This window comes from Canis lupus, chromosome 16 (assembly GCF_048164855.1).
Source record: "Canis lupus baileyi chromosome 16, mCanLup2.hap1, whole genome shotgun sequence".
NCBI lineage: Eukaryota > Metazoa > Chordata > Mammalia > Carnivora > Canidae > Canis > Canis lupus.
Window position 1 is genome coordinate 17,957,748 of NC_132853.1, and position 26,950 is coordinate 17,984,697.

At 52.4% G+C, this 26,950-nt stretch overlaps 2 protein-coding genes and 1 long non-coding RNA gene across 13 annotated transcripts in view; 1 reads left to right on the plus strand and 2 right to left on the minus strand.

Moving 5' to 3' along the window:
* PIPOX (pipecolic acid and sarcosine oxidase) overlaps window positions 1-26,950 on the minus strand; it is a 95,901-nt gene that overhangs the window by 35,162 nt on the left and 33,789 nt on the right. The window lies entirely within an intron of this gene.
* On the minus strand, window positions 1,509-3,747 carry LOC140606196 (uncharacterized). 4 transcript variants are annotated; one of them, XR_012008582.1, is made up of 2 exons: window positions 3,510-3,747; window positions 1,509-1,712 (listed from the first exon to the last, which is right to left on the minus strand). It is a non-coding gene; the product is annotated as an uncharacterized lncRNA (long non-coding RNA). The 4 variants fall into 4 exon arrangements; XR_012008581.1 differs by having other exon boundaries at window positions 1,509-1,767; XR_012008580.1 differs by having other exon boundaries at window positions 1,509-1,767; window positions 3,344-3,747.
* SEZ6 (seizure related 6 homolog) overlaps window positions 10,839-26,950 on the plus strand; it is a 45,829-nt gene continuing 29,717 nt past the window's right edge. For 3 of the 6 annotated variants that reach the window (XM_072779265.1, XM_072779268.1, XM_072779269.1), the window contains exon 1: window positions 10,840-11,044. In XM_072779265.1, coding sequence (XP_072635366.1) covers window positions 10,990-11,044 — 55 coding nt within the window. In that variant the 5' untranslated portion in view covers window positions 10,840-10,989. Of the gene's footprint in view, window positions 11,045-26,950 lie in introns of all 6 variants that reach the window. The other 3 variants (XM_072779267.1, XM_072779270.1, XM_072779266.1) reach the window with 2 other exon arrangements.

Genomic DNA, 26,950 nt, shown 5'->3' on the forward strand with positions numbered 1-26,950 from the left:
AAACCAGCTTGCCCAGTGCTGAGTTACCATGTCGCCTGAAATCAGATTGATTTCTTGGGCTTGTTGTGACGGCAGTGTTACAATTGATTCGTCTGGATGGCAGGGAGTTTATCTATTTGGAGCTGTCTGTCATTGATCTGAATAAGCTTCTAAAATAGCCCCAATACCTGGTGAGGGCGAGGTCGCCACCAACCCCAGCTCAATATTAATTATAATAATGAACAGGCATGAGGAGGGTTGTTTCATTGCCTGCCCTGCAGGGCTGGCCTCTGTGAGGTTTCCTGTTTAATATTCATTGCAGGCCAACCCGTGCAAAGAGCTGGCGGATGCTCCTCAACTAGTGAAAGTTTGCATGGGACAGAGAAGGGACTGGTGCTGTTGAAACAAGAAAGGAAAAAAGAAAAAGAAAAAAGAAACAAGAAAGGTTTAGGTTAGACCTCAAGAAGGACTTCCTAATGACTAAAAGTGGATGGAGCTAAAAGAGCGTATCATTCACTTGTTAGCCTGGACAAGTTATTTCTTACTGCATCAGTTTCCCTTGTAAAGTGGGGATTATGATACTTCTCCTACCTGCTGCCACCTCTGCTTCTGGCTAAAAAAATAAGACAAAACATAACACTGGAAGCCTCTTCTGGTTCAGGGAGAAGCAGAAGGGTTCTGCTTTAGGTATAAAAAAAGCATCTGCCTTTCTCAGCTTTGGCACAGAGTAAACGTAATGGAGTTATTATTACCATAATTATTGATTCAATGACTATTTACTGAGCGCCTGCTACCTACTTGGCCCCAAGGAAACACAAGTGAATGAGCCACGATGCCCTGCCTTTGGGGAGATGAAGCCTTGGTTACTATGGGAGCCAGGACATCCCCCTTGCTGCAGGATCTCAGGAACCAGGGAGCATCCTATGCATGGGAGACAGCTTGGAAGTTGCTCCAGGAGGCAGGCGGGTGAGCATGAGGACCTCATGAGGTGGCTGCCAGTCCCAGGCAGTGTCGCCCTGCAGAAAGCAACTCTGCTAAAGATCAGCCAACGAGAGCCCCACCAGAATAATGTTCTCCCAGGAAGAAGAGGATCCTTCCCTCTAAGGATGTGGTGGAGATGTGATTAGCCTTGGAGTTCAGGTCTGCAAGAAGCAAAGAATAACAAGCTGCCCCTGATGACACCAGCTGACATGCAGCAAGGAGCACCACATAGGACTTCTCAGCTGAGGTTTGAAGGGCCGAGGAGACCCTGGATGGAGAGACTCACAGGCCCGTCTGGTAGCCTGGTCTGCTGCCTTTCTTGTGACATTCCTTGCTGTTGCCGCAAAGCTCTCCTCTCTCTTGCAGCCTGTGGCTGGCAGGGACCCCCACGGCCAGCCTTAAGAGAAACATCAGAAGAAAGTTAATAGCGAAACGCTCTGGCGGATCTAATTGATTTTTTTCCTATTGGTTCCCTAATATAGGCAACACTGTTCCTGCCGCTTTTCTGGGCTGGAGATTATGTCATAAATAAAGAGATTTGCTCCCTATTTCCATGTGCTTATCTTTAATAAGTTAAGAACTCAACAAGCTTTAGAAGGACTTGAAATAAGCAAGGGATCCGGTGGTGGCTTTGGCTGTGGTGGTGGCAGTGGCAGTCACAGCTTTATTTCAGCAGAGGGGGAGGCAGATGGTTGAGGCTGGTGGGGGCAGAATTTGCATTCTGCACTGGGCTGCACTGGATCCAGGCTCAGCTGGAAGAAGACAGGAGCAGGAGGGAGAGGTGGAGGAGGGACTTCATGGTGGTGACTGTGGCAAAATGGATGGATAGGGCCCGTGAGGCTGGACATACCATGGGGGTGAAGAGCGCAGGTTCTAGAGCCAGGGGACCTGAGTTCAAATCCCAACCCCATTGCTGCTTACCAACTGTGTGACCTTGGGCTACGTTCCTAGCCTCTCTCTTTTCTCATTTTAAAGACAGATAATATCATCAATTCCATAAGTTGCTGTGGGGCTTGACAACATGTAAAGAGCTTAGAACAGAGCCTGGCATGAAGTGTACATACAACATGTTAGCCAGGGTACGGTCAATAAGACATCATCTAACTCCATGGACTTTAACCGCTCCTGAGCCTCTGCCATGTGCTAGGCCCTGGCCTGGGCTTCACTGATGACTGAGACACTGCCCGGCCCTGACTTCAAGGAGCACCAGGCCAGCCGGGGCCCCGGGGCCTGTGACTGGCATGAGCGAGTGGTCACCCCTTCCCGAGCAGGCTGCCATTCTTATGCCCCTGTCTCAAGGTTCAACCACTCTCCAGTTCCGGACGCACCACGGATTAACTTCCGTTTCTTAAAGCTGACAGTGAACAGAAACTGGGAGCCATGTGTCAAAACAGCCCTCCTCGAGCCTGAGCACATTGCCACCATCCATCACGCATTTACCATATGCCAGGCTGTAAGGATCGGGATTTGAACCCAGGTTCATTGACTTCCCCTGCTCTAAGCACTGTCCTCGATTCCTATGCTATACTTTCAGTCACAAGCATTAATAAAGCACATAAAAGATGCAAAACCCAAGCTAAAAGCTAAGGGCACAGATAAGTGAATATAATAAGCATTTATTGACTACCTACTCTGTGCCCAGCCTTCCTACAGTTTATCTCCCTGAATACCTTTCTGAAAGGCAAATGGTACTGTTTTACCTTTCTTTTTCTTTTTCTTTTTTTTAAAATTTTATTTATTTATTTGACACAGAGAGAAAGAGAGCACAAGCAGAGGGAGCGGCAGGCAGAAGGAGAAGGAAAAACAGATTCCCTGCAGGGCTCTATCCCAGGACCCTGGGATCCTGACCTGAGCCGAAGGCAGATGCTTAATCCACTGAGCCACCTAGGCACCCCTGTTTTCCCTTTCTAAGTAAGGAAGCAGAGGCCCAAAGAGGCCCAGACTTGGCCCAAGGCAAGCATGAGATTGGGATGATTTAAACCTGGACCTGACTTCCAAGCCCAGGCACTAACTAGCCCCTTAGCCCTTTGATAAGCAGTCTCCCTCTCCAGTGGGTCCTACTCTCCCAAACCACTAACATGGCTTCAGAAAAACCAGCGGCCAATCTAAAAACACCCCTAGTGTGCCCACCTCCACCCTTCTCCACTCACTGTCACTCCCCCCTCCCACCCCCTACTCACTCACAGAAGACAGAGGGCAGGCCCACAGCCTTAAGCCAATTTGTTATTTATCCTATAAGTCAGGAAACAAGGCTCCTTAGTGCCTTCCCTCTTTCCCTGATGGGGAAATCAAAGCTCAAACTTACACCAGGTCTTGGCCAGACTTTCTGAGTCAATGGGGCTGAGAGCAGAACCACACTCCCGCCTCTACTTCCCAGTGATACCTGGGTGAAGTCAGTGACCCAAGGATGCTGCTCAGCCACCCCATCAATTTCTGCAGTCCATCTGAGTCAGATTATATGAAGTTCTACCTTCAAGGGCAATTTGGGAGGGGCTCAGTGTCAGTGTAGAAGCTTTCCAGTGAAGACAAGACCAATAAATTGTTTTTACCCCTCTCTGCAAAGGGGGTCGAAGTGGAGCCCTCCTCCCTTCCATAGGACTTGCGTGGCCCTTTCCTAGTAGGAGAGGGTTTTCTTCTTGGAGCCCCATTTTGAATTCACCCTCTCTCCTTCAGGCCATTGTCCAGATCCACAGATTCTGTTGCTTTAAGGATTGGTGACCTCACAATCAGTTGCCATAGAGACCATTGTGATGTCACAAGCAGAGGACAAGTAGTTCAAGGAGGAGTGGAGGGTGGAAATGCATGGCTGGAATTGAGGGACATCCAGGGTTTCTGTCCTATTTTCACACCCAGAAAAGAAAATGTCTGGAGCTGGATTCTGATGTCTCAGGGAGACCTGGCCATGTTTCCCTGTGTTCTCCTGAAAGTATGAGATCCCTGAGACCCAAAAGAAGGGTCAGTGAATACAAGCATCAGAAACACACTCCACCTTGGAGTGGTAAGAAGTGGGCTACTTTTGTAGCAGAAAGGAATGAGATTGCACATCAGGAGGAACCATGTAGCTGAAAGATCCCCATGGAGGGGATGATGATGCCTTGTCTTAGAAAACTTGAACCATGGGAGATGGCCTCTAGGGCTTTTATTATCCTGTTTAAGCACCTTGTAGAGATAGATATGCCACATTACAGTGAGTTGAGACTCTAGACTCTATCTCCTCTCCCTGGTCTGGGAGCTCCTTGAGAGCTCTGCCTCTCTATATTGCCCTCAGATCCCAGCACCAATAAACATTCCCTCATGCAGCAAACAAACAAGGAAACAAACAAGGGAGAGGGCATTGAACAAATTAGGTAGGTAATTGGGTAGAATGAGGGAGGGCATGGACAGATGACTGGATGGACATAACGGGCAGGTAGGGAACCTAGATCATGTACAGCCCCACTAAGCTTTGGAGCTCCACACCTGCCTACCTCTCTACTGCATCCCACCACATACTTCTTTTCTACAATCCAGCCACATTAATCACCTCTTAGTCCTGCTGATTCCAGGACTTTGCACATGCTGTTCCCTCTGCATGGAATGCACTTCCTGTCCCTCTTCAATCATGTAACACCTACTTGTCCTGTGGCTTTCTACTCCATCAACACATTTTCAAGGTAGCCTTCCCTAATTAGGTCAAACCCCCAGTGAAGTTGCTACTGCCTATGAACCTCTCCTGAGCACCTGATATGCTACAGTTTGTATTTACCCATTCAGGGTAAGATCTCCCATTCTAGACTCTGAGCTCTGAGCCAGCAAGGGCAGTGTCTGTTTCACTCACCTCTGCACCCCTAGCACTTAAGACAGTGGATACTTCATAAATATTTGTCTAGTGAATTAGTTAATAAGTGACCAGCCCTGCCCTCACTTATTCCAAGCAGCATATCCTCCACAGACATATCCTGAGCCAGGGGAGAGAATGTAGGCACAGGTCCCCTGCAGGTGAACCCAGGACACAGGCCAGAGGTTCAGGGAGCCTGAGGTCCTCCCACAACCTACCCCTGTCAAGGCCCACCAGCACCTATGCCTACCTGCTGTGCCTTGTTAATATATCTTGGTATCACCATGAACTACCTGCAAATCACTCAGCCTCCCAGGGCCTCAGTGTCCTCCTCTGTACAATAGGAACAATGACACTGCCTACTCAATTATCCTCTCACATTATTCAAAGCAACCCCCCAATTTGTCTCAGTCATAAAAAAAAAAAAAAAAAGGGTATGGAGCATTCTTTTGTCCCCCAGCTATGGCTTGACCCAGAGTGAGTACTGTTTGGGACAGGGGTATGAGGTCAATCTGGGTGGATATTTGTTCATGCTTCCACCACCCTCATCCTGCCCTAGTTCTCAGAAGTGGGAGGAGTGGCCCAGGATTCTGTTGGGTAGAGGGACTCTTCCTGACAAAAGACCACCTTTTGGTCAGTGGCACCTCCTCCTTCTTTGTTCTGTGCATAAGTAATCTCGCATCTATTGACCAAGATTCCAGGGCAGACCACCCAGGCAAGAAGTCAGTAGAACATCCTAACTGGTTCCACATAGCAAAGAACTAAGATGCCTTTGAGGACACCTGGGAAGCTTTGTTCTTCCCACCCCCACACTCCAGCTGACTATAGCTTCCTGATGCCCAGCTGCCCAGGGCAGCCTCAGGATACACATTAGGCTTTCTCCTCCTTTCTCAGGGGCTCAGCCTCTCTGGTGACCCACTCCCTCATCACATGGCCATCATCCTGGGACCAGGACCCCCGCTCTATGGCCACACCACCATTAACCCAATGCCTCTGGACAGATGTATTTTATGTAAGTTCAAGCACTAGAAATATTGAGTTCAGGGAATTTTATTTCTAGAGCCTTCTATATTTCTCTGGGATTATCACCTGTCTTTGTTCCCTCCCTCTCCTGGTTATTATCTTTGGACCCTTTCCAAGTCAAGCCACCTTGATTGCTTGGGGAGAAGGCCGCCAGCATCCTCTCACAGTATCTGTGGGTCTGGTAAGAGTGACCTCAAGGGACCCTTTCTTCTTCCTTCAGTATAAGTCTGCAGGTGGCCACTCTGCCCAGGCAGCCTTGGCTTTTGGGAGCTGGCTTCACCAAGGGACTCTCCAAGTGCCAGGGAACACTGAGGTGATGGTGGAAGGGGAGGCCTTCTCCCCAAGTTAGGGAGGACAATGCTCAGGGTGAGCCTCAGGGTACGTAGGGGAGGGAGAAGGCCAGCTGTTCTCTTTTCTACACTGTGCCAACCTAGCCTGACACCAAATTAATAGCATTCAAATGAGATACAAAACATTATGCAAATCTAGAGGAGAAGGCTGTTCTCATCGGGCCTTTGGGCTGTTGGAAGACCAACACTTTAAGCCCTTTCTTGGAGGACCCCACAGACTCCCTTCAACCTCAGCCTTCATCCCTTCAGCACCAGCTGGTGTGAAGATTCCAAAGAGACTTCCGTGACCCTCTCAAGGTCCTCTGATTCATGTGCCTCCCCTGGTATCACCTCTCAAGCACTCAGGGCCGCCTCTATTCTGAAATGGTGCAGAAGCAGCTAGAGAACTTGGCATAGCCTCCCCCTGAATACCAGGATTCTGGATCCCCACTCATTAGCAGTATATGCAAAATAGATGCAGGGTTTTGTGGGGTTTTTTGTGGTTTTTTTTTTTTTTTGCATCTATTTAATTGTCCATTAAAACGGCCCCACGCCCATCACCTCTGCACAGGCCCAGGCTTCCAAATTGCCAACCCCTGCTGCCTGCAAGCACCATGTGGTTCCTACGCCTGGTAATTGCCATGGTGTTTGTTGAGCTGTATTTGCATTTGATTGTCATTTAACTTTCCATCTTTCTCCTTCAATCAAAATCGGGGTTGGGCTTTTGCAATTGATTATTCATTTTATTTTCAGCCCCTTGGTGGGTTTTCAAAGAGTTTCCTTTATTAGTCCCACAAACTTGAACCCTGGGACTTCTCCTGTCACATGGAGTGGGGAGGCTTCCTCCCACTTATCCCAGGGCTCCTGCGTGAAAATAATCTAGCCAACATTGTGGATTTTAAGTCCTATTCCCAGTCTCTCCATCCCAGCACCTGCCTCATTTCTGTCCAGCCGGTGCCATTAAACATTTATGGAGCTGTAGAGGATCAAAGGCCTTGGCTGGGGTGATGGACAGGCTAGAAGCCTTGGTTTAGAGATGGAAAGCAGCTCACATCAAGCCACTTTATGCTACTGTCTCCATCCACCCTGGGGTCTTGCTACAGCTGATGTGCTCCTGCCCCTGGTGCGGAAGCAAATGCCTAGATGCCAGGACTCCCCATTTACCAGGGTAGGGACCTCCTCCTACCCCTAAATTCAAAGGGTTGACTTTGAGTACTCCAGGAAGCCTGACTGAAGAAGCATAGTATCCCAGATTGTTCAAGCTGATGCCAGGTCCGGGAGTCCCTCTGCAGAGTGGGGGAGGTGAATAGGCAGCTCTGTGCCCCTGGGAATCTCTAGAGTCAGGTGGCAGTCTTTTGCCCCTGCTTCCCTAGAACTCCAAAACTCCCTTGGCTCCACAGAAGATGTAGCTCTGGTTTGAGAGCTCTCTCGGAGGAGGCTCATTTTCTTCTTCTCTTGCTCAGAAAGCAAGTGTCATCCAGTTTGAAGGCAGAGACTTCAAAATAAGTCACCAGTGTGCCTGTGATCCTGCAAATTGATGGGCTGTTTGGAAGCGGGAAAGTGAAGCTGGCGTCTCCAGGGATATGGGCTGGTTGTCTGGCACTGCCTGGGCAGAGGCTGCAAAGGTCCTTGGGTTTGGAAAGCCCCACTTCCCTCCCTCTGGCCCTCAATCCTAATGCAGCCATTGTAACCCAGACCCCACCCACCAACCTTCTGAGTCAGCAGAGAACTCTTCTCAGTTACTACCACTTGCTATAGTGTTTGAAAACCCACCTTAACAATTCCAGACTCCCTTGTTTAGGTGAGATATCTTTGTGATGGGATAAATCCTTCTGTACAGTTACCAAGGATGTACTGCAGCTCAAATGACCACAAAGTCCAGCCACAAGTCTACTCCCATCCTTCCTCTTAAACCTCTGTAAGGACTTCCTGTTCCACCAGAGCCAGTCTTCTCACTGACCCCAAACTATCTTGCCTTTTCCACCACTTTACCTTTGCATATGCCACTCCCCCAACTTTGGATGCCCTCCCTCTTCCTTTCCACTGACTGAAACCTAAAAATTATTTAAGACTTGGTTTCAATCCATTTGCCTGCTGTGTGAAGCATTCAGTGACACCGCCCCCCCTTGCGCCCCCAAAAGGAGCAATTATCCCCTTCTCCACTATCTCACAGCACTATTTTGGCACCAGTAACCTGCCTTGGGCTTTAGACATTCCTTCCTCACCCCTCTACCTCCACTACTGCCGTATCATTTATTCACAAATATTTATTAAGCACCTTCGCAGAGTTGACAGATAATGAGGAAAACAATTAGGCAATTATGTAGACAAAGGTCATCTGGATCTAAAGAGCCAGGTGGAGGGCACAGAAAATGGGAGAAATGAGACAAGTGAAGGGAGACTTGCAAGGCTGCCACTTCCAAATGTGTATATGACTTAAGTACACTATAAGCCTACAGCATAGAGCTGAATACCCCCTCGGGCATCTTATTGTCCTCAGTTTGTGGGTGATGCTGAGCTCTGGGTAGACTGAGTCGCTTAGAGGACATAGACAGGGTGCTTGACAAACACTCTACTGCTTCCCAGTCTGGCCCAGTTCCCTAACTGGGAACCCATTGCACAGAGGCCACGTTGACCATCTTCAGGAGGGAGAGACAACCCTGGAGCATTATTATTCCCATCATGCACTATAAACCCATCCTCTGAGCTCAAGGCAGAGTGCTGCATTCTGGGACTTGTAGTCTCCATTGGACCCACCCCCACCCTCCTGAATGCCTACCTTAGTTCAGACAATAGGGAAGGAAACATAGCAAGTTCTTGAGTGGCTCCATTTACCCTCCCTCTTGTGAGTAGTGCCCAGCCCAGCTTCCAGGAGACAAGCCTGCCACCAGCCTCCAAAACCCCATGAATCATCCTGTCATACAACGTTCATCCCTGGGTCATGATTCACCCTCCTTTTGCCAAGCTGAGTCCAGAGGAACTAGAAATCAAGGAGGTCAGGAATACCTTTAAAGAGGAAAGGAGGACTCTCATACCACTTGCCAGCATTTCCCCAAACTTCTCTCTGCCATAGAACCTACCACTTCCCTCCTCTGCTGACAACTTTTTCTCCCCTCTGCACCTTTCCTGGCTTCCTCTCCTCATCTCTGATTCTTTTGTCAACTCCCCTTCTTCTGCCAATCTCTGCTACTGCCCTCTTTTTTCTCAGCTTCTTGAAAGGACTGTCCAGCAATCCTCTCCCAGTGACTCCCTCAGATAATTCCACCTGCCTGATGCCTGGGATTCTTTAGGGTGGTGATTCAGTTCAAGGAGACTCCCCAGAGCTCACAGGAAGAGGATCTGGAAAGAATCTGAGGAGCTGAGCTGGACGACTGTGGAGTAAGGATCAAAAGACCCTCTGAGGAATGAGAATTAAGAGTAGAAGTCTTGCCACCTGCTTCCAGGATGAAGTCAGGAAGGGCACTGGACAATGACTAGGATCTGAAAGCTTTGAGGAAGAGCCAAGTTCAGGTGAGAAGCACTAATCAAAAAGCTGTCCTTCTCCCTAGGTGCCACAGGGAGTTCAACCCTCTTCTTCCTCTATAGGAAATATCATCAGTCACAGGGTCATGTCCCATTGTGTCCACTGAAGCTTTTCAGGTGAGCCTATCTATGAAGCCAGAATCTCCTAGGTCTAAACATCAGTCTCAGGGATGACACAACTATGAGTGCCCTTTCTGCTGCCCTATGAATCATTGGAGTTCCTGAGCCCAAGTAGAGCCATGGACGTTTATTTTTCCATGTCCTTGAAGTGGTACAGCCTCCCTGGCTATTCCCCTGGTCCTCCTTCAAGTCTCCATCTAAAATATCCTAGGGAAGTGCTCCCATCCTCCATACCTGTCCCCTTTTCTCCACCAGTTCCAGGAACCTGGGTAGAGATAGGCATGAAGGGTCTGGTCTCACTGGCTGTCACTTTGATTTTTCTGGTCCTGTGTGTGTGCTGCGGGGCTGCCCGGGGTGGGGGGTATTGCCAAGACAGAGTCCTAGAGACCCTGGGCTGCAAGGGGATCCAGGATACTACCTTCAACTGCCCACAGATTGGCCCAAGTTGCCTCCTGCGAAGACTGTCTTCCCAGGACGTGAATACCACTGGCTTTTAACTATAATATCAGGATAATTAAGCTTTTCTGTGAGCACAGTTTGCTGCTGATGCAGCTGCCTGGAGCCCTGGCATTTATTGAGCGCAAAGTAATAATTTATTGTCCTTTGTACGCACAAAAGCCATCTTCATTATCAGCCCAAGACGGAGCTGCCACAAGGGCACGCGGGCCTCGCCAGCTGCCTCACTGGAGAATGTCTTCCCAGGTCACCCTTGATGCCCTCAGGTACCAGGATGGGGTGGAGTGAGGTGGCGAGAGGGTTGCTCTCCTGGAGAATCAGGTGAGAACCTCACCTCCTTGACAGGCTGCTAATAGGGGAGAGGGTGGCAGGCTTGGCTGGGCGTGGGCAGCCGGGAAGGGAGGGGGCCGTGTGCCCACACTAGCAGGGCAGTTCTTCCCCAGAGCTGGCGGCGGCGCGGGAGCCTGTGCTCCCGCCGCTGGGTCTTCTGCGCCTTTGCTTGAGACTTTACGGTAAACCGCTCCTCCCGCGCCCCCGCCTCCAGCCCCGCGCGGCGATCCCCGGCGCCGACGCCAGGCGCTGGCCGTGGTGCTGATTCTGTCAGGCGCTGGCGGCGGCGGCGGCGGCGGCGGCGGCGGCGGCGGCGGCGGCCCCGCTCCCTCTACCCGGCAAGACCCCGCTCTGTCCCCCGCGCCTACGCCCCGCTGTGCCCCCCGCTTCCCCGCCGTAGCTCCGACCCGGGGCGCGGCCACAACCGGCACCATGCGCTCGGTAGCCCTGCTGCTCCTGCCCTCGCTGCTGGAGCTCCTGGCTCACGGTAAGGGACCCCGGCGTCCGGCGGCAGGACGGGAGCGGGGGCGGGGTCCCGGGGGTGGGAAGAGGGCAGTACCGCCGCGCAGCCCCGTGCATCTGGCTGCCCCGCGCAAGCACCGCGCTCCGCCGGCTGCGCTGGCCCCCGCGCCGGCCGAGCCGGGCGGGGCGCGGGCTCCACCGGCGGGAAGCTGCCGCGGATCCCGCCATTCGCGCCCGGCCAAGACCTCGCCTTTAATCATCTCCCCGGATCTAATGGTATTTCTCTGCTGCAATTCATCACGCCACCCCCTCCCCGCACACACTCACGCGCTCACCCGCGCGCTACCTCGCCACACTCCAGGCGTCTAGCAGCGCCGGGGCGCGTGCAGGAGCGAGGAGAGGGCAAGGGGCAGTCAGTCAGGGTGGTCCTGCTGGCCGCCCGCGGTCCCGCCTTCCCTGCTGCCCGCCAAACTTCGTTTGACTTTGCTGCCGGTTCCCGGGCGCCTCGGACCCTCGCTGCGGAGGGATCGAGCCGGATGGCGGCCGGACCCGGGACTGGGACGTCGTTCACCTCCCTCCGCTTCGCGCTGCCACGCCGGAGTCGGAACCCGGAATACAATTCCAGGGAGAAATTCGGGGACCCGGGGACCCATATTCGGCTGCTCGCTCTGACCGCAGCAACTGAGGTCCTAGGCTAGGAACTCTGCCCCCCACCCCACCCCAAAGTCCTTTCCTTGCACTCTCCCCCTTGCACATTCCCAGAGCTCTTCTCCCTCCGGGCCTGCCGTCCTGCCCAGCCCCAGCCCACCCCACGGCAGCAGACTCATCGCGGGAGGACTGGCACCCACCCCTGCTGCCCCTGGTCCTCCGTTCACAGTCCGGGACTCCAACTTCATTGGTCCCGGGTCGAGGGAAGCTTGGCCATGGAGTGAGCAGCCAGGGAGTGTTGGGGAGAGGATGAGGGCTCTGTGCCTCGGGGGAAGGAAGGTTTCCAAGTCTCGACGGGACCTGCCGCCCAGGCTCAAACAAGCATTCATCAAAGCTACGGACGCGCCCAGGTCTTTCTTCTACAGCAGCCGGCCGGACTTGTGGGTTCACGGGGATCTTGCTTGGAGTTGGGACCCACCGGCCCTCAAAGTATATGGTTCATAGCTTCTGATGTGGAGTGGGGAGAAGGTGGAAGTTTCTAACCTCCTCAGATCTTTTCAGGCCACGTCGGAGGTCAGGGCAGCCGGGCCAGGACCAGGCTGGGCCCCTGGACGGCAGTTTTCTGCGTTCCCAGGGACACGGAAGCTGCTCTCTGAGCCTCTGGCTCTTGTCGCTCGGGGCCCAGTGTCCTTCCCTGCCCCCTGGCTGCCCATGACTGGTCCTCCCTTGGCTCCCAGAACTCAGAACCTAGTGTTCACGTTCAGGGGCAGCAGGGGGGTCGGGGGTTGTCGCAAAAACCCCACCCTGCTGAGGGCAGGGAGAGGAGGGGAGAAGCCTGTATCTTGGCCCAACCATCCAAGGATGTCCCTGGGAGTTCGGCACCTGTCTTGCGGTCTGGCCATGTCTTGCTCTGGACACCTCCCCTGGGGCTCACTGCCTATGTCTGAAGACTCGGTGTGTGGGTGTGTGGGTCTGAGTGTGAATGTGTGAATCAGGGCCCAGTGTGTCTGGATTAACAGATCCAAGTGTGTCTGCACTCAGGAGATCTGGATGTTGGGTGAGGGCTCAGCAGTGAGCCAGTGTGAGGAGTGTGTAAGGCCGAGAGTGTGCCGCACAGCCTCTGCCAGAGAGCTCCCTGCAGGGCTGAAGTGAGACTGCGGGTCTCCAGGAGGATGGCTGGTGTGGATGAGAGTTGGAGGATCCCCACTGGAGGTATGGGTGCAACAGTTGGGAGGAATCTGTCCATTCTGTGGCCAAGAGCCTGTGTGCCCCCAGTCAGGGTCCCTCCCTGACACACCTAGACCTCTCTAATGTCCATGGGGCCACTTGCCCAAGGGGTATATGTTGTAGTAGTTCACCTGCTGGGCAAGACCTTTATTTTCTCTCCCCAAGGGAGAAGAGGAAGCAGCCCTGCAGTGCCAGGCATGAGGAAAGAGGACCTGGACCAGGGCAAGCCCTGGCATGTCCTTCTATCTCAGTGGAGATTCGAGGTCCTAGTTGGGGTAATGAGTTTCCTCATTGAGAGGCAGTGCATTCAGCCATCTTGGCACTCCTGGGGGCTCCAGCCATGAGAAGGCAGGCCTCGAGCCAGACTCTGAAGCCCAGGTGGCTGAGCACGAGGCCTTGTGGCCTTGAAACTGGTCCCCACCCACCCAAAGCTTGGCTCACACATAGATTGAGGGACACAGCTCTAGGCAGCCCGTGAGATGTTCCTGGGTGCACCCAGAAGTAGCTGAAGGGCCCCAGAGGTCGGAGGCCTTGGAAGGGGGATAAGGGTGAGATCACCCTGGGCCTGGCTCAACCCCTATCCAACTGCGGGGTGGGGAGGATGTGTCGAGATTGGTCTCTGGCTTGAGGGGCGCTGTGGGCCACTGTGATCCTCCAGACCAGAGGGCGGTGCCCCAGCAATCCTGCCACAGTGGGGGAGGAAAGCCGTTGGGGTGGCATGTGTCTAGGCCTGCTGTGTCAGTTTAATGATTTTTAATGAGCAATTACCTTTAGTCATTCTCCTAATTTCTGAATATCAATAAAGTTAATTAAACTCTGCATGTGTGAATGTGGCCTGGGGAGATTGTGAAGGTGGAGACTGGGGTGGGGTTGAGTTTCCTGGGGCAGAGGCTGCCTCCCTGGCCCTGTGACCTTGGACCCAATGCTTCCAGTCTCTAAATTCTGATGGAGTGTGTGGCAGGAAGAAGGAGGGAGGGGACTGCAAGTAGGGGCTGCTCAGTCTGCCAAGAATTAGGGGATGGTGTCTGGGAGGCAAGGCTTGTAGGAGGAAGAAGAGAACGAGGGCTTGGCCTCCAGGAGTCCCAGTGCTGAAAGGGTTAACAAACCAGGGCTGCCTTAACCTAAAATGGTAATTGCTGCTTCCCTCAGACTCAGTGGGAGGTGCGGGATTCTAACGGAACATTTCAGAGTCAGGGGGCTGCAGGGAAGCGCAAGCCAGGTCCTGCTCCCTGCCTCGAAGTCTGGCACTTGGGGGTCAGGAAGTGGCCACTGGGGATAAGGCCCCTTGGGAGGCAGTCTAGATTTCACTCAGAACCCCAGAGGTAGACTTGGCAGACAAGAGGCTCCCCTAGGCTTCTGAGGAGACTAGAGGACCCAGAGATTGCCATGGATGGGAGGGGAAGTCCAGGTTGGCTTCTTGCCCCTCATGGGTCTAAGCTCATCAGGCTTGGCAGGCCTTGGCGGCCATCCCAGCCTCCTCAGCAGGGTGGCAGCTTAAAATGCCTTGGGGACAATAATAGGGAGTGAGGCGACACAGGGGCTGGGCTTAATTAGAAACTGGGCTTAATTAGATCTTTCGTGCCCCCCCCCCACCTTGGCTGCCTGAATGGTGGGAGGGCTTCAGAAAGTCGGCTTTTGTGAACCCCTCCTTCCACCCAGACAGGGGCGACCAAGCCCTTCAGCCTGCCTCCACTATGTCCCCTTCCTTCCTCTGGGGGCCCCGCAGGTGCTGGCTGGTCTCAGCTCAGGGATGTTGCGCCCCCGCCTGGGCAGAAATGTCAGAGCTGTGTACCCCACCCCCAAACAAGAAAGATGTGAGTAAAGGCCTAGAGGTAAGGATTACTTTTGTGAAGGAACCTCTTGGCCCTGAAGGCTAAGAGCCCAGGCTCCCTTGTGTGGCCTCAGGCATGCCTCTGCCCTCTCTAAGTCTCTACTTTCTGAAGGATTCAATGTAAAGTTGCACCAAACTGATGGTTGCCAAGCCTGGGAGCACATTGTGGCCTCCAAGGGCTTGTCAAGTCAGGCAGATTTCTGGGTCCCCAGCTTTCTGGCTTGCTCTGAAGGAGAAAGAGCCAAGATCTATATGTAAGAGTAGAGCGTCAGGGAGACGATGCTGCTAGCCATGGTCAGCAGCTGGGAGGTAAGGGAAAGGCCCATCCCAGACTAATTCCAGCAGGAAGCACCTGATCCAGGAAGCCCACTCACCCAGCCAGGCCATTCAATTTGCCAAACTATCCATGTCCTCAACAGCTCCTGGGCTCTTACCATTCCTTCTGCCTGAAATTCTTTTCCCCTCCTGGGCCAATCTCATTCCATCTCATGCTTTGGGTCTAGCTGTGTTTGACACTTCATGCAATTCTTCAGTATATATTTATGATTCTTCAGGGGAAGCTTCACCTGACCTCCAGCCCGTGTCAGGGGACTCTTGGCCTCCCACCATCCCCTGGTTTCCCTCATTAAGGTATCTATCTTGTTGAGTCACGAGTGCCTGGCTGCTTGATGCTTCTCTCCAGGAGCAAAACTGAACTGAGAAAGGAGACAGCCAAGTCTGTTTTGCTGAGCCCCTCTACCTTGGGGCAGTTCCAGAATTCCTATCTGGAAGAAGTTTAGGGTCAGAAAGGAAAGATTGGTGCATGGCAGCTGAGACTGTGTCTTGAGGCTGAGTTTGCGTAGCAAGCACACTATTTTTACATAGATTGTATGTTAGGATTTTTTCCTTTTCCTAAGAGTTGGCCAATTATCCCCACTGTAAATTATAGCCTTTACTTCGTCTTTTCCTTCCACAAATTATGCTGTCACATCGTCAGCGTGAGGTGGCTTGAGGGTGGGATGCTGATGGCCATTCTGAGAAAGCTAAAGCCTCTCTCCAGCCACCCCTTAGTGCCATTACTGCTTGTGTCCCCAGTGGCACAGAGCCTAGCACACGACAGATATTAAATGCATATTGAATAGATTCATGAGAGTTGCACGTGTGGACAGTGGTGGAGTTAAGCCCGGAGCCCAGTCTTCTTGACTCCCTCCCATGGCACCTGCCTACCACGTCTGCTGGCTGAGAGAGGAGCCCTATTTGAAATTAGGGACGGAAGTAAGGGAGGGACAAACCCATTTCATCTGGCTTCCCATCATAGCCCCCTCCTCCATCTCAGCTTCAGCCATCTTTACAAAGCTTAGAGGGACCAACATGAAGCCTTGGGAGCAGCCCTGAGTTTAACATACCCTTGAATGGAAAAGTGGGGACCCTGGGCATCATCCAAGATCATAATAATGCATGTCCACAAAGCCTTCACATCTCCTGAAACAACAGTCCCTGGAGTACCTGTATTCACAATTCACTCATTCACTTCACAAACATGTACTGAGGTATGAGGCCTAGCCCAGAACCCTCAGACCAAGCCCTTCACATGCTTTTTCTATTTAATACAAGAGACTAGCCATCCCCACTTTACAGATGGGAAAACTGAGCTTCAGAGAGATTAAGTCACTGACCCTGGACTTCACAGCCAATAAGTAGCCAGGCTACTCCAAAATGCCTGCCTATTTTGCAAAGCCTGTCTACAGACAGCACTGTGTCTGCTCCCCCAGCCAGAGGCAAAGCTTTAGTACAGGCACATGGGAACCCAGGACACTATCACTATTATCATCACTATAATAACAATACTAGCAAGCATTTGTTAGGTACCAACTACGTGCCAGGCACTGTACTAAATGCTTTCCATTCCATACTCTATTTTTTTTAAAGATTTTTATTTATTTATTCATGAGAGACACACACAGAGAGAGAGAGGCAGAGACACAGGCAGAGGGAGAAGCAGGCTTCATGCAGGGAGCCCGATGTTGGACCCAATCCCGGGACTCCAGGATCACGCCCTGGGCTGAAGGCAGGCACTAAACTGCTGAGCCACCCAGGGATCCCCGCTTTCCATACTCTAGATAGAAGCTACTATCTGCATTTTATAGGTCAAGTTCAATCCCATGTTGTCACGGAGACCCATAAATGGCGCCTTTCTTCCGGCCCATTTCTGATGATGACAGTGACTTATCTTCCTGATATCTACCCTCAGTCCTCACTGCTGTAGATTAGGGACATTTTATCTTGCTCAGTTCTTAGTGGCAAGGAATAAAACATTCTCTGACACTGGGAGACCAGGACAGAGTATGAAGCTGGGAGTCAAGTGAATCTTGGTCTTGGCTCAGAAGTCCGTGACCTTGAGTTACTCATTCTTCCAGCATTTGGGAATGAGAAGACCTTGTCATTCCTTGTTGGATGAGAAGACCAGTCAATCCTGTCTTGGCCTCTGGGCTGCCCCACCCTACCCCCAAGTACCCCCTGCTGAGGCCCGGTACCACCACCATCCCACCACTCCCAGGCAGGAAAGCCCAAACTTGCCTGAAGCTCAGCTCATCTCCTAGACAGGGCCAGGTGTCAAGCCTGCCCCAGCTTCCCTCCACCTGCCTACCTGCCACCCAGCTGCCAGCCCTGGGAGGGAAGATCGATGCTGCAGCCGCCAGCAGTGTTGTTGGTCATCGATTGTTGAGATTTCTCAGCGGGCTCTGGAGCAAACAAACCTGCCGCTTCTTCAACAACAATCCTGGTCTCCAGCTACAGAGTCTGCAGCCTTGCTGGCAGGCGGGCTGGCGGGAAGGGGAGGGGGTGAGAGGTCCTGGCTGGGCCCAGCAGGGATAAGGGACTCTGCCAGGAGATGAGAAGAAACTGAGTGGTCATGGGAAGGGAGGCAACAGAGAGACCAGACCAAGATGCTAGGGTGAACCCTAAATCCACGCATGCGTTGTTTGGACCAACCTCTGAGTATTTGCTCAGCCATTTTTCCATTTCTGGAATGCCATCCTGTGTCCCTCTGCTTATTTCAGTTCTCTCACCCTCTCTTTTCCTGATCAGCCCAGAGGGCTCTCTGTCCTCTAAAAGCTAAATGCCTCCCCTTAGGAATTTAGCCTGACAATCCTTCATCCACTCATCCATTCTCCATTCAACAACCCTCTATTCAGCCCCTATCAGGTGCTTTGATAGGTAAGAATACAACATAATCACCATCCTAAAGGAACCCAGTTTGGAGAGGGAGATGCCTTCTAATAAGCTCAATTCTGACTGCCTCCAAATTTAGACCTGGACCCTCTGATTTTAATTAAATGAGATACAAATGAGATGCCAAACAGCATCTACGTATGTGATCCAACCACTTGATCTTTGAAAGCACAGGAGATTCCTAACCAGGGATTGCTCTGAGTCAGTTTCTTGTCTGAGGCTAGAGGGCTCACCTATTTGGTCTTTGGGGGTCCAGTAAGCCTCTGGAATCCCTGGGCCAGGCCATTGTGGTGCCCTCCATCATAACTTTTCCCATCTTTGCTGTGACTAGGTGTCCCTAACCCCCAAACAGAGCAGTTGCAGGGCCGCTCCTGGCAACAAGTCCAGTTCTGTGCTGCAGAATGCAAGCAGTGGGTCTCTTCCTGCCCCGGCCCCACCTCATGCAGTCTCTAGGGTCCCAGCCAGAATCTTGACACCCTGGCATCAACCTCACCATCTCCTTGGTCCCCCACTCATTCCCTCCCCACAGGCTCCTCTCTCTACCCCCAGGACCCTCCTCCCTGCTGGTCATTGGGCTGGAAGGACAGACAGGATAGCCCCTATGAAAATTGCCTAAACCACTGAGCACTCCTTCTACACAGATGCTCATTTGCATGTTGTTTTATCCCCCTTTGCATTCTTGCTCCTTATTAACGTCACAGAAGCAGACCCTGCCTCTCCCCACTCCTAGACCAGATCCCTCCACCCCACCCCCCACAGCTTTCCCTCCCTGCCAGCCCAGCAGCTGAGCACCAGCTCCTTTGTCCCCCAGGCAGCCACCTGCTGAGTGTCTGGCCTGGGTCCCATCAACCAGCAGGTGCCTAGGGAGTCCCAGAGCCTGAGAGGGGGGCTATCGGGCAGTATGGAGAGCCGACTCGTGCCTCAGGGAAGAGGGAGCATCAGCTAAGGAAGAATAGAAGAGTGTTCATCAGGGAACCAGGACCTCCAGGACTTAAATCCAGTCCTGGCTCTTGCTGGCTGGCTGAGCTTGTGCAAATCATGTCCCTTTCCTGTGCCTCAGTCTCCTTGGGGATTCATGCTGTCCATCCCACCTCTTTCATTGAACAGCATCGAGATCAAAGGAAATCAGAGGGGGTGGTGATGGAAGGAAACCAAAAGCCTCACTTGGGGTGGTGGTCCTTTTTTTTTTTTTATTAAAGATTTTATTTATTTATTCATGAAGGACACAGAGGAGAGAGACAGAGGCAGAGACATAGGCAGAAGAAGAAGCAGGCTCTATGCAGGGAGCCTGATGTGGGACTTGATCCCGGGTCTCCAGGATCATGCCCTGGACTGAAGGCAGGTGTTAAAGTGCTGAGCCACCCAGGGATTCCCCCGTGGTGGTCCTTCAATAGCCAGAGCTGTCTAGTACCAAGAGGGGCTGATTTTCAGATTGTCAGTGGAAGAGCCCAGTGCTGAACTATCGAAGGCAGGGATGGAGAGTGAGCACCAGCTGTACAGTAGGTATGAAGGTTAGCAGTACAGAGGTATGATGGTTGGATTCAGGGTGTTTCTAAGGGCCTTTGACCCTTGCTTGTTGCTCCCATGGACACTGTCTTAGACATCATTTACATTTAGCAAGGGGATGTGTTAGTGATTTGAAACATCTGGTCTGGCAGCTGGCAGGTCTCCTCCTGTCATGAGGCCCTATTTTCTGGCTGGTTAGAGGAAATGGGGGAAAGAGAGTCACCTTCTTTTGAGGACAGAAGAGCCTCTGGCATCTCCAGGCAAATGCATGAAGGTGGGATGAAACAAGGCATGCCTGAGAGAGGTCATTAGAGCATTTATTTATCTAGCCTCCCCTTGTCCCCTTCCCTCATTTCCCATTCACTTCTTGCCCATCCCCTACTAGAGCCCTAGCTGTGTCCAGCTGGGTCCAGCCACCCCCATCCCATCTTCCCTTTGGCCTGCCAGTCAGGTCAGGGAAGAGAACTGCTGCTTAGATTGACGTGGTGCTCCTGAGACTCTAGCCACCTGGGTGGTACCCTGAGTCTGGTCTCTGCTGCACCTGTATCCCTGATGCACCTGTATCCCCAGGGTAGGGAAGGGCCTCAAGCAGACAAGGCTAGAGGGGATAAGGAAGGAGGACTTAGCCCTCTCAATTCAAAGCAATCATACACCCAACCTGGCAGGGTCCTTGGAGGTCAAAACAAGGTTGGGACAAGAGGGAAGTCTGAAGGGATGGGGGCTGTGCATCTGGGTCTATCTGGTATTTCTAAGAGTCTTGGGAAGAAAAGTCCCAGATATGCAAAGAGCCCTGTCTGTGTGCATCTCTACCTGGCTTGTCCATTTTTCCCTTGGCGTTCATATGTCCCTGCATATCTGGGTACTTCTATCCCTGCACCCTTGGGACTGTGGCCCTGTGTGTAGGCATAGCAGGTCTCAGCTGAGGGTGGTATTTCCCCCTCCCTGTAGCTCCCTCCATCCTTTTCCTCCCCAACTTTGGGCTCCATTGACCCCTCGAGGAGACTTATAGCGGGAACTGCTGCTGCTATTTTTGGCAGCTCTGCACCCCTCCCCTCCCCCACTCAGGCTTGCTGGGGAAGTGGGGAGGATAGGCAGAGCCTGGGGAGTCTCACAGTGTAGAATGCTGGGTGGGTAAAGCCCTCTCTCCTCAGTCCTACAAGGCTGTGGAGGCAAGGGGAGCCTGGACTTGTCCATAGGTGCAGGGCCTATACTCTGGGGCAGATCAGGCTCCATCCCACCTGCTTGGGCCCGGGAAAAGGTCCCAGGCTGTTCTCTTCCTACCTTCTCCCCAAATTCCTGAGAGTCCAGGCCCCAGTGACTCTTCCTGAAGCTGTTTGGAAGTAAGGCAGGAGCTCCTAGGTCTTCCCCATAGAAGCTGGAGAGTCAGAGAAGGGCTCAAAGTATCAGGAAGTTCAATGGAGGGAGCACACCTGGATGAGATGACACTCCACCTCTAGGTACCTCTGGTACTATCATGGCACTTCCCAAAGAGGTTTCAGCCCTAGACTCTTGGGATGCCTGGGTCCCTCCCCACCACTGCCCCAGATGCTCTGGAAACTGGCACCAGCTGGAAGGGGGTAGGCTACAGCTACATACCCCAAAGGGTATGATCTGGAGGACCAAGCAGGTAGGCAGTTCTGGCTTCCTCAGAGTGGATGCCTGCCCTCTGGGCTCTGGATACCCTTGCTTTCTGAGGCTCTTTGTTCCTATATCTGTTTTCATCTGTCTCTTGAGTTTATCAGGGCAGACGTAGCCCCAGGTCAGCTTCGGGGCCCAGCTAGACCACTTCCCACAGCTGTCTTGTTCTCTAACTATGGGATGGGGAGGATTAATCAAGTAGTGCAGCTGAATAGGCCAGCAGACCCTGGCACACCATAGGTGCTCAAAAATATTCAATCCCTCCCTAGGTTCTCTTCTCACACCTCCGTCCTCCACTTCCCTGGTTGTTCCCACACACACACACATGCATGCACATACATGCACATATAGATACATTATATGTACTCACACATGTACATACATACACACAGCCTAGCCTTCCAAGTGCTCAGCAAATACTGGCCAACAGATAGAGGTGAGGAGACCAGGGTCCACTGCCATACCAAAGGAAAGTGATAAGTCAAAAGAGCACAGTGCTCCACACTGCCAGTCCCCCACCTTCACCTTTACCACCAACCAAGGGGCTCCAACAGCTCCTGAGTTTGGGTACCACCCATAAAGACAGGACTGTGACTCTCCACCCAACCTACCCAAAGACTCTAAGAAGCCAGGGCCTGAATACTGTATGAAAAACCAGCCATATCCAGAGAAGGCAAGACAAGTTCAAGGTCACACAGCCTGTCAGTGGAGAGCTACTTTCATGCTGGGATCAGGGTTCTGACAAGGCATCACCAGGCTCCTCTGCCTCACAGCTAAGAACAAATACTCTAGTGACTTCATAGGCAGAGAGTAGCCACAGCATACACCAACATTAAGGACCAGGGCAGCCCAGGGATCTGGGTTCAGCACCCCTCCATCCCTAGCCAAATCCCCCAATCCATCTCCTCTCAGATGCAGCTGACAAAAGCAGCCACAGGGCAAAAATCACAGGTCTGGGAGGGGACTTTGGCCCTGGTACACAGAAGAAGCCCCTTCATATGACTTAGAGGCCCCAGAATCTTAGGGCTACCCTGCTGTTAATTCAGCTCAGCAGCAAACACAAGCACTGGGAGTAATCCCAATTGTATTGGTTTTTGAACTTCAGGATGTGGGCTAGGAGGGGGCAGCAGTGCAGAGATGCCAGTCTGGGACTTGGAAGCTACCTACTCTGGGGCCCTGGCACCCTGTGGCCCTGTCTTGCAGGGTGGGGTGGCTGGGAGGAACTGTCCATGGTAGGTACCTGGAGTAAGGCAAGGGCAGAGAATGGAGGCTCCTCCCTAGATCAACTCCAGTTGCCCAACTTCAGCACTGGGCTGCCTGAGTTGGTCCTGGTCCTGGCACCAGGGAGAATCCAATCCCTGCCCTTACAGCCTTCCTTGTCCCAGCTAACATTCTTAAAGTTTTTCATTCAGAGAAATATATTCCTGCTGCTGACAAGGTGGTGATTGGAGAATTAGTGCTGGGGGAGGGCTGACCTGAGCACCCAGCTCAGTGCCAAGTCCCTTCCCTGCCCTGGCCACACTACTTTGAGTTGGTGTAATTGGGGTGGAGCATGACAGATTGACTGGTTAACAGGCTGGTGAGGGAGGTGATGCCACAGGGACCCCTGCTGTTCTTCCCACTCCTCCAGTCTGCTCCAGGGGTGAGGGTCAATTCTACTGCCCCCACTCCAAAGCCACTCCTACCCTTTTCCTTGGGGACCCCAGTCCTGTGCCACTTGCCCAAGCTCCAGGAACTGTGGGCAGGCAGAGCTAGGGCCCCCAGGTTCCCAGGGCCAGCAGGCAAGCAGGAGAGGGGAACGCAGGGCTGCAGGGGAAGGTGGAGCATGCAGCAGGTGATGCTGTAGCAGAGGCCTCATTAATCACTTCTCCAGCCCCCAGCTCTGCAGTGGTGAGACCATATTAGATTTTAAATTGGAAAGCAGAGAACATGGCAGTTAGCTGGGAGCTCCCTCTACCCTTGGCCCCTGGTCATATAGCCTCAAAGGAGGTAGGGTGCAGAAGGGAGAAGAGAAGGGAGTTGGCCCCACTGTGTTCCAGAGCCCTATTCCCACCCACCCCCCTGTGTACCCAGGGCCTGAGAGACTGTCCAGGCCACAGGGCCCTGGGAAGGGTCAGGTTAGGGTCCAAGAAGGGGGCAGAGTGAAAAGGAGGGAGCACAGCAGCCCCCTTGGAGAAAAGTGCAGCCCTTCTGGGAGCAGTGCCTTTTTTGGGCTTGAGGACCGTATGAAGTCAGGTTCCAGGGTGTGGCATCCATGGGCAAGGACAAATGGTAGTGACTTGTGGCCCATGCATGTGTTTGGACCTGTGTGCACATGCTCACATATACCCATGGATCCATATACTCACCCATGCACACACACATGCTCACAGAAAGCAGCAGCTCAGTGTGGCAGAAATTTTGAGCCCAGGCTGTGGACCAGGCAAACCCGATTCAAACCTCTTATTTGCCATTTTCTTCCAGTATGAACTAGGATAATTTACTTTGCTTCTCAGTCTTGGTTCCTTCCCATGTAAAGTGGAAAATACTGATTCCAAGCATGGAGAGCTGCTGATCTGGGTGGAAGACAACTCTCTGGGAGGCCCACGCCTGACCCATAGAGAGTGCTCAATAACTGTAAGTGCCCTGCCATGACCTTCAGGCCAGGCAGCTGCTCTGGGGCTGCCCTAGGAGCCCTGGGGAGTGGCAGGCCAGGCTCCCTGCCCCCCTGTGCTCCTGAATGGGCACTGAGGTTGCAGCAAATCAACCAAGCACAATGGGCATTGTCATGGGACATTCACATAGCCTGGCCCCATCCTGGGCCAAATCACAGGAGGCCAAGCCTTCCTAGCTGTCTGCCACCCACGAAGTCCTCCTAAACTGCCTCTACCTCAACTCCCAAAATTGCCCATCCCCTCAGAACACCAGTGCTCAGTCAAGGTTGGGAAGCCAACATCATCGGTGGGCGGCACTCATCCTTCCCAAGGGGGTGAGTGGTGATAGGCCCAGTTCTCATAAGACCCTTATGAAAAATCTAAAGAGTACCAGGGTTCCTTGTCATTTCTCCTGCCCAACCCCAGTCCCCAGTTTTCCAGGCTCAAAGGAGGGAAACAAATACTGCCACGCCATCTTAACTCTTCTCTGAGACCCCAGCTTTAGGCTCTTTCCTGCTGAGAGGCAGTGAATACTACAAGAGGTCAGGTAAGAGCTACACTTCCATTATGGTAGCCTTAACCACATGTGGCCATTTAAATGTAAATTCATTAACATGAATTAAAATTTAAAACTCAGTTTCTCAGTCTTCATTTCAAGTGCTCAATATCCATGAGTGGCTACTGGCTATCATATTGGACATGCAGATATAAAATGTTTCCCTCATCATAAAAAGTTCTATTAAGAGCACTGCTCTGGGCTGGACCACCCCCGGGTTTGAATCTGATACATTCAAATTAGTAGTCTTGGAAACTGTGCTCCCTGGGTCCCAGTTTCTCCATCTATAAATAGAATAATAAAAGTTCGTATCTCATAGAGTTATTATGAGAATTCAATGAGTTAATTCCAGTAAAGCGCTTCGAGTGGTGCTGTGCAGGTGATAAGTTCTCAGTCAACAGTAGCATTCCGTAGTTTTATTCACAAAGTCCTTTGTGACTCACTGGATCCTGGAAGGTGAGAGCTGGCAGGGCCCTCAGATACTTTTCCCATTTTACCAGTGAGGAATTGGAGGCTCAGGTTCAGGAAGTGATTTGTGTAAGGAAACCCAGCCTGTGAGGGGCTGGACCAGGACCAGGCGGGCTGACTCCTGGCCGGGGGCCACTACCTATCCCCACCCCGGCTCTCTCCATCTGACAAGAAGACCCCAACCCTGAGTTGCCAAAGCTCAGGGTTATCCACCACCCCAACCCAGGATAGTGAGGGACAAAGCTGCCCCCAGCAGCTCAGGAAGAGTGAACTCTCTGTCCCTGGAGGTTTGCCACAGATGGTATACAGCCCTGTAAGTTTTAGAGAGTTTACTCTTCAGAGCAATTGGGCAAGATGTTCTCTGAGTCCCAACATCCTGAGTCCCGGCCCTGCCCCAAGTCCGCTGTGTGACCTGGAAAGCCTTTTGTTTTTTTTTTGTTTTGTTTTGTTTTTGTTTTGTTTTGTGTTTTTATTTCATTTATTTATTCATGAAAGACACACTGAGAGAGAGAGGCAGGCTCCATGCAGGGAGACCAATGTGGGACTCGATCTTGGGACCCTAGGATCATGCCCTGGGCTGAAGGCAGGTGCTCAACCATTAAGCTACATAGGCATCCCTGGAAAGCCTTTTTGACTCAGTTTCCTCCTGCATAAAAGAGGGAGGAGTGAGAAGTTCACATGGGCTCAGATTCTAGGGATCAGCAACTTCCTCGCCTGGAGCCTGGCCAGGAGGAAGTGCCCTCATTCATATCTGCACTCCGGACTTGACTGGACTGCAGTCAAGTCTTGGAGTTGACCAAGAAAAGATAGTAGAAGGGTGTGATGGGGAGGGTGGTCAGTTGCAGAGAAAAAGAGGGTAGTCTGGGGTCAGGGACCCACAGCACTATCTGTGCTGACAGATACTCTTCATCGATTGCCAGTTGAGGCTGTGCTGGGGAACTGCCAAGGGCTGGCTGCCCATCTTTTCCCTGTAGAACCCGCCCCTGCCCGCCTCTGCCCTCCTCTGCCCACCCCTACTGGACAAGGGCCAGGCACTTTGGGGAGAAGGGAGCCTTCCAAGTGTGCAGATAGGCAGAATCCTTGAGCCCACCCTTCACTGTGCCAAGTACCAGAGGTCAGTATTTGTGGGCAGAGACGTGGAGAGAGGTGCCTCATGCTGGATCCTTGCCCACAAGTAGTACATGTCCTGAGGGCCCACCAGGAGGTGTCCCCAGGAAGTCTGAGGAGGGAGCTATTGTCACCCATTGGGCCAGCAGTGATAGCTCCCCAGAAGGGGTATAGGAGCTGGGCCTAGTAGGACGGGGAGGGTTTAAAGAGATAAAGGAACACTGAGTAAATGGGGCAGAAGGAGGAAAGCATTTGTTCTGGCAGAGAAGATCCCTTTGAGTGTATCTCTATGCCCACTCCAACTATGCCCATGCAAGACACCACCAGAACTTCCTTCCCCACCACCCCAAGCTGCCGGGGTTCCCAGTATAAGTGCCCTAGCATAGTGGGGCCAGGCAGCTGGAGGGACAGTCGGGAGGCCCCAGTGAAAGCAGTGGACAGAGCTGAGCGATGGAGCTAGCCAGCTCTGGGTTCTAGTCCCAGGTTTGCCATTCTTCAGCCATGAGACCTTGGATAAGTTACTTAGCTGTTCTGGCCCCAAATGTCTTTATATTTGGGGATAATGACCCAAAGCTTGGTAGAGTAAGGGAGGGGATAAGAGTGGCATGTGAAGGCATGGAGCACATGCTGGGCACACAGTGAGCACTGGGTACTGGCAGCTGACACCTGCCCCAGTTGCCTGGCTCCAGACCACAAAGGGTAGAATGTGTTCATTCAGGCTCTGCCATATAGTCTGGGTGACCTTAGAGAAGCCACACCCCAGCTTTGGGCCTCAGTTTCCCCATTTGTCATACGGGGAGTCTGTTGCCTTTCCTGTTGGTACAAGTAGTCAGATAACAGGAAACCTACCTCAGATGCAGGGATACTGTGTGGTAATTACTACAGTAGCACATGGAATCAGAAGCCTCTAGAATTGGACCTCAGGCCTCAGGGGCCCTAGGTGGCCCTGCTAGCCTCTACCTAGGGCCTCTTATTTCAGGGGCAGACCTGGGCCCAGGGTACTGTCACTATGGAGACCAGTCTCTGGCTCTGGGGGGCTCAAGCACTCTCACTCCCAGGACCTCTCTTCCCTCCCTTGGGCTCTGGGATAATGAGGGCCTGCAGGGG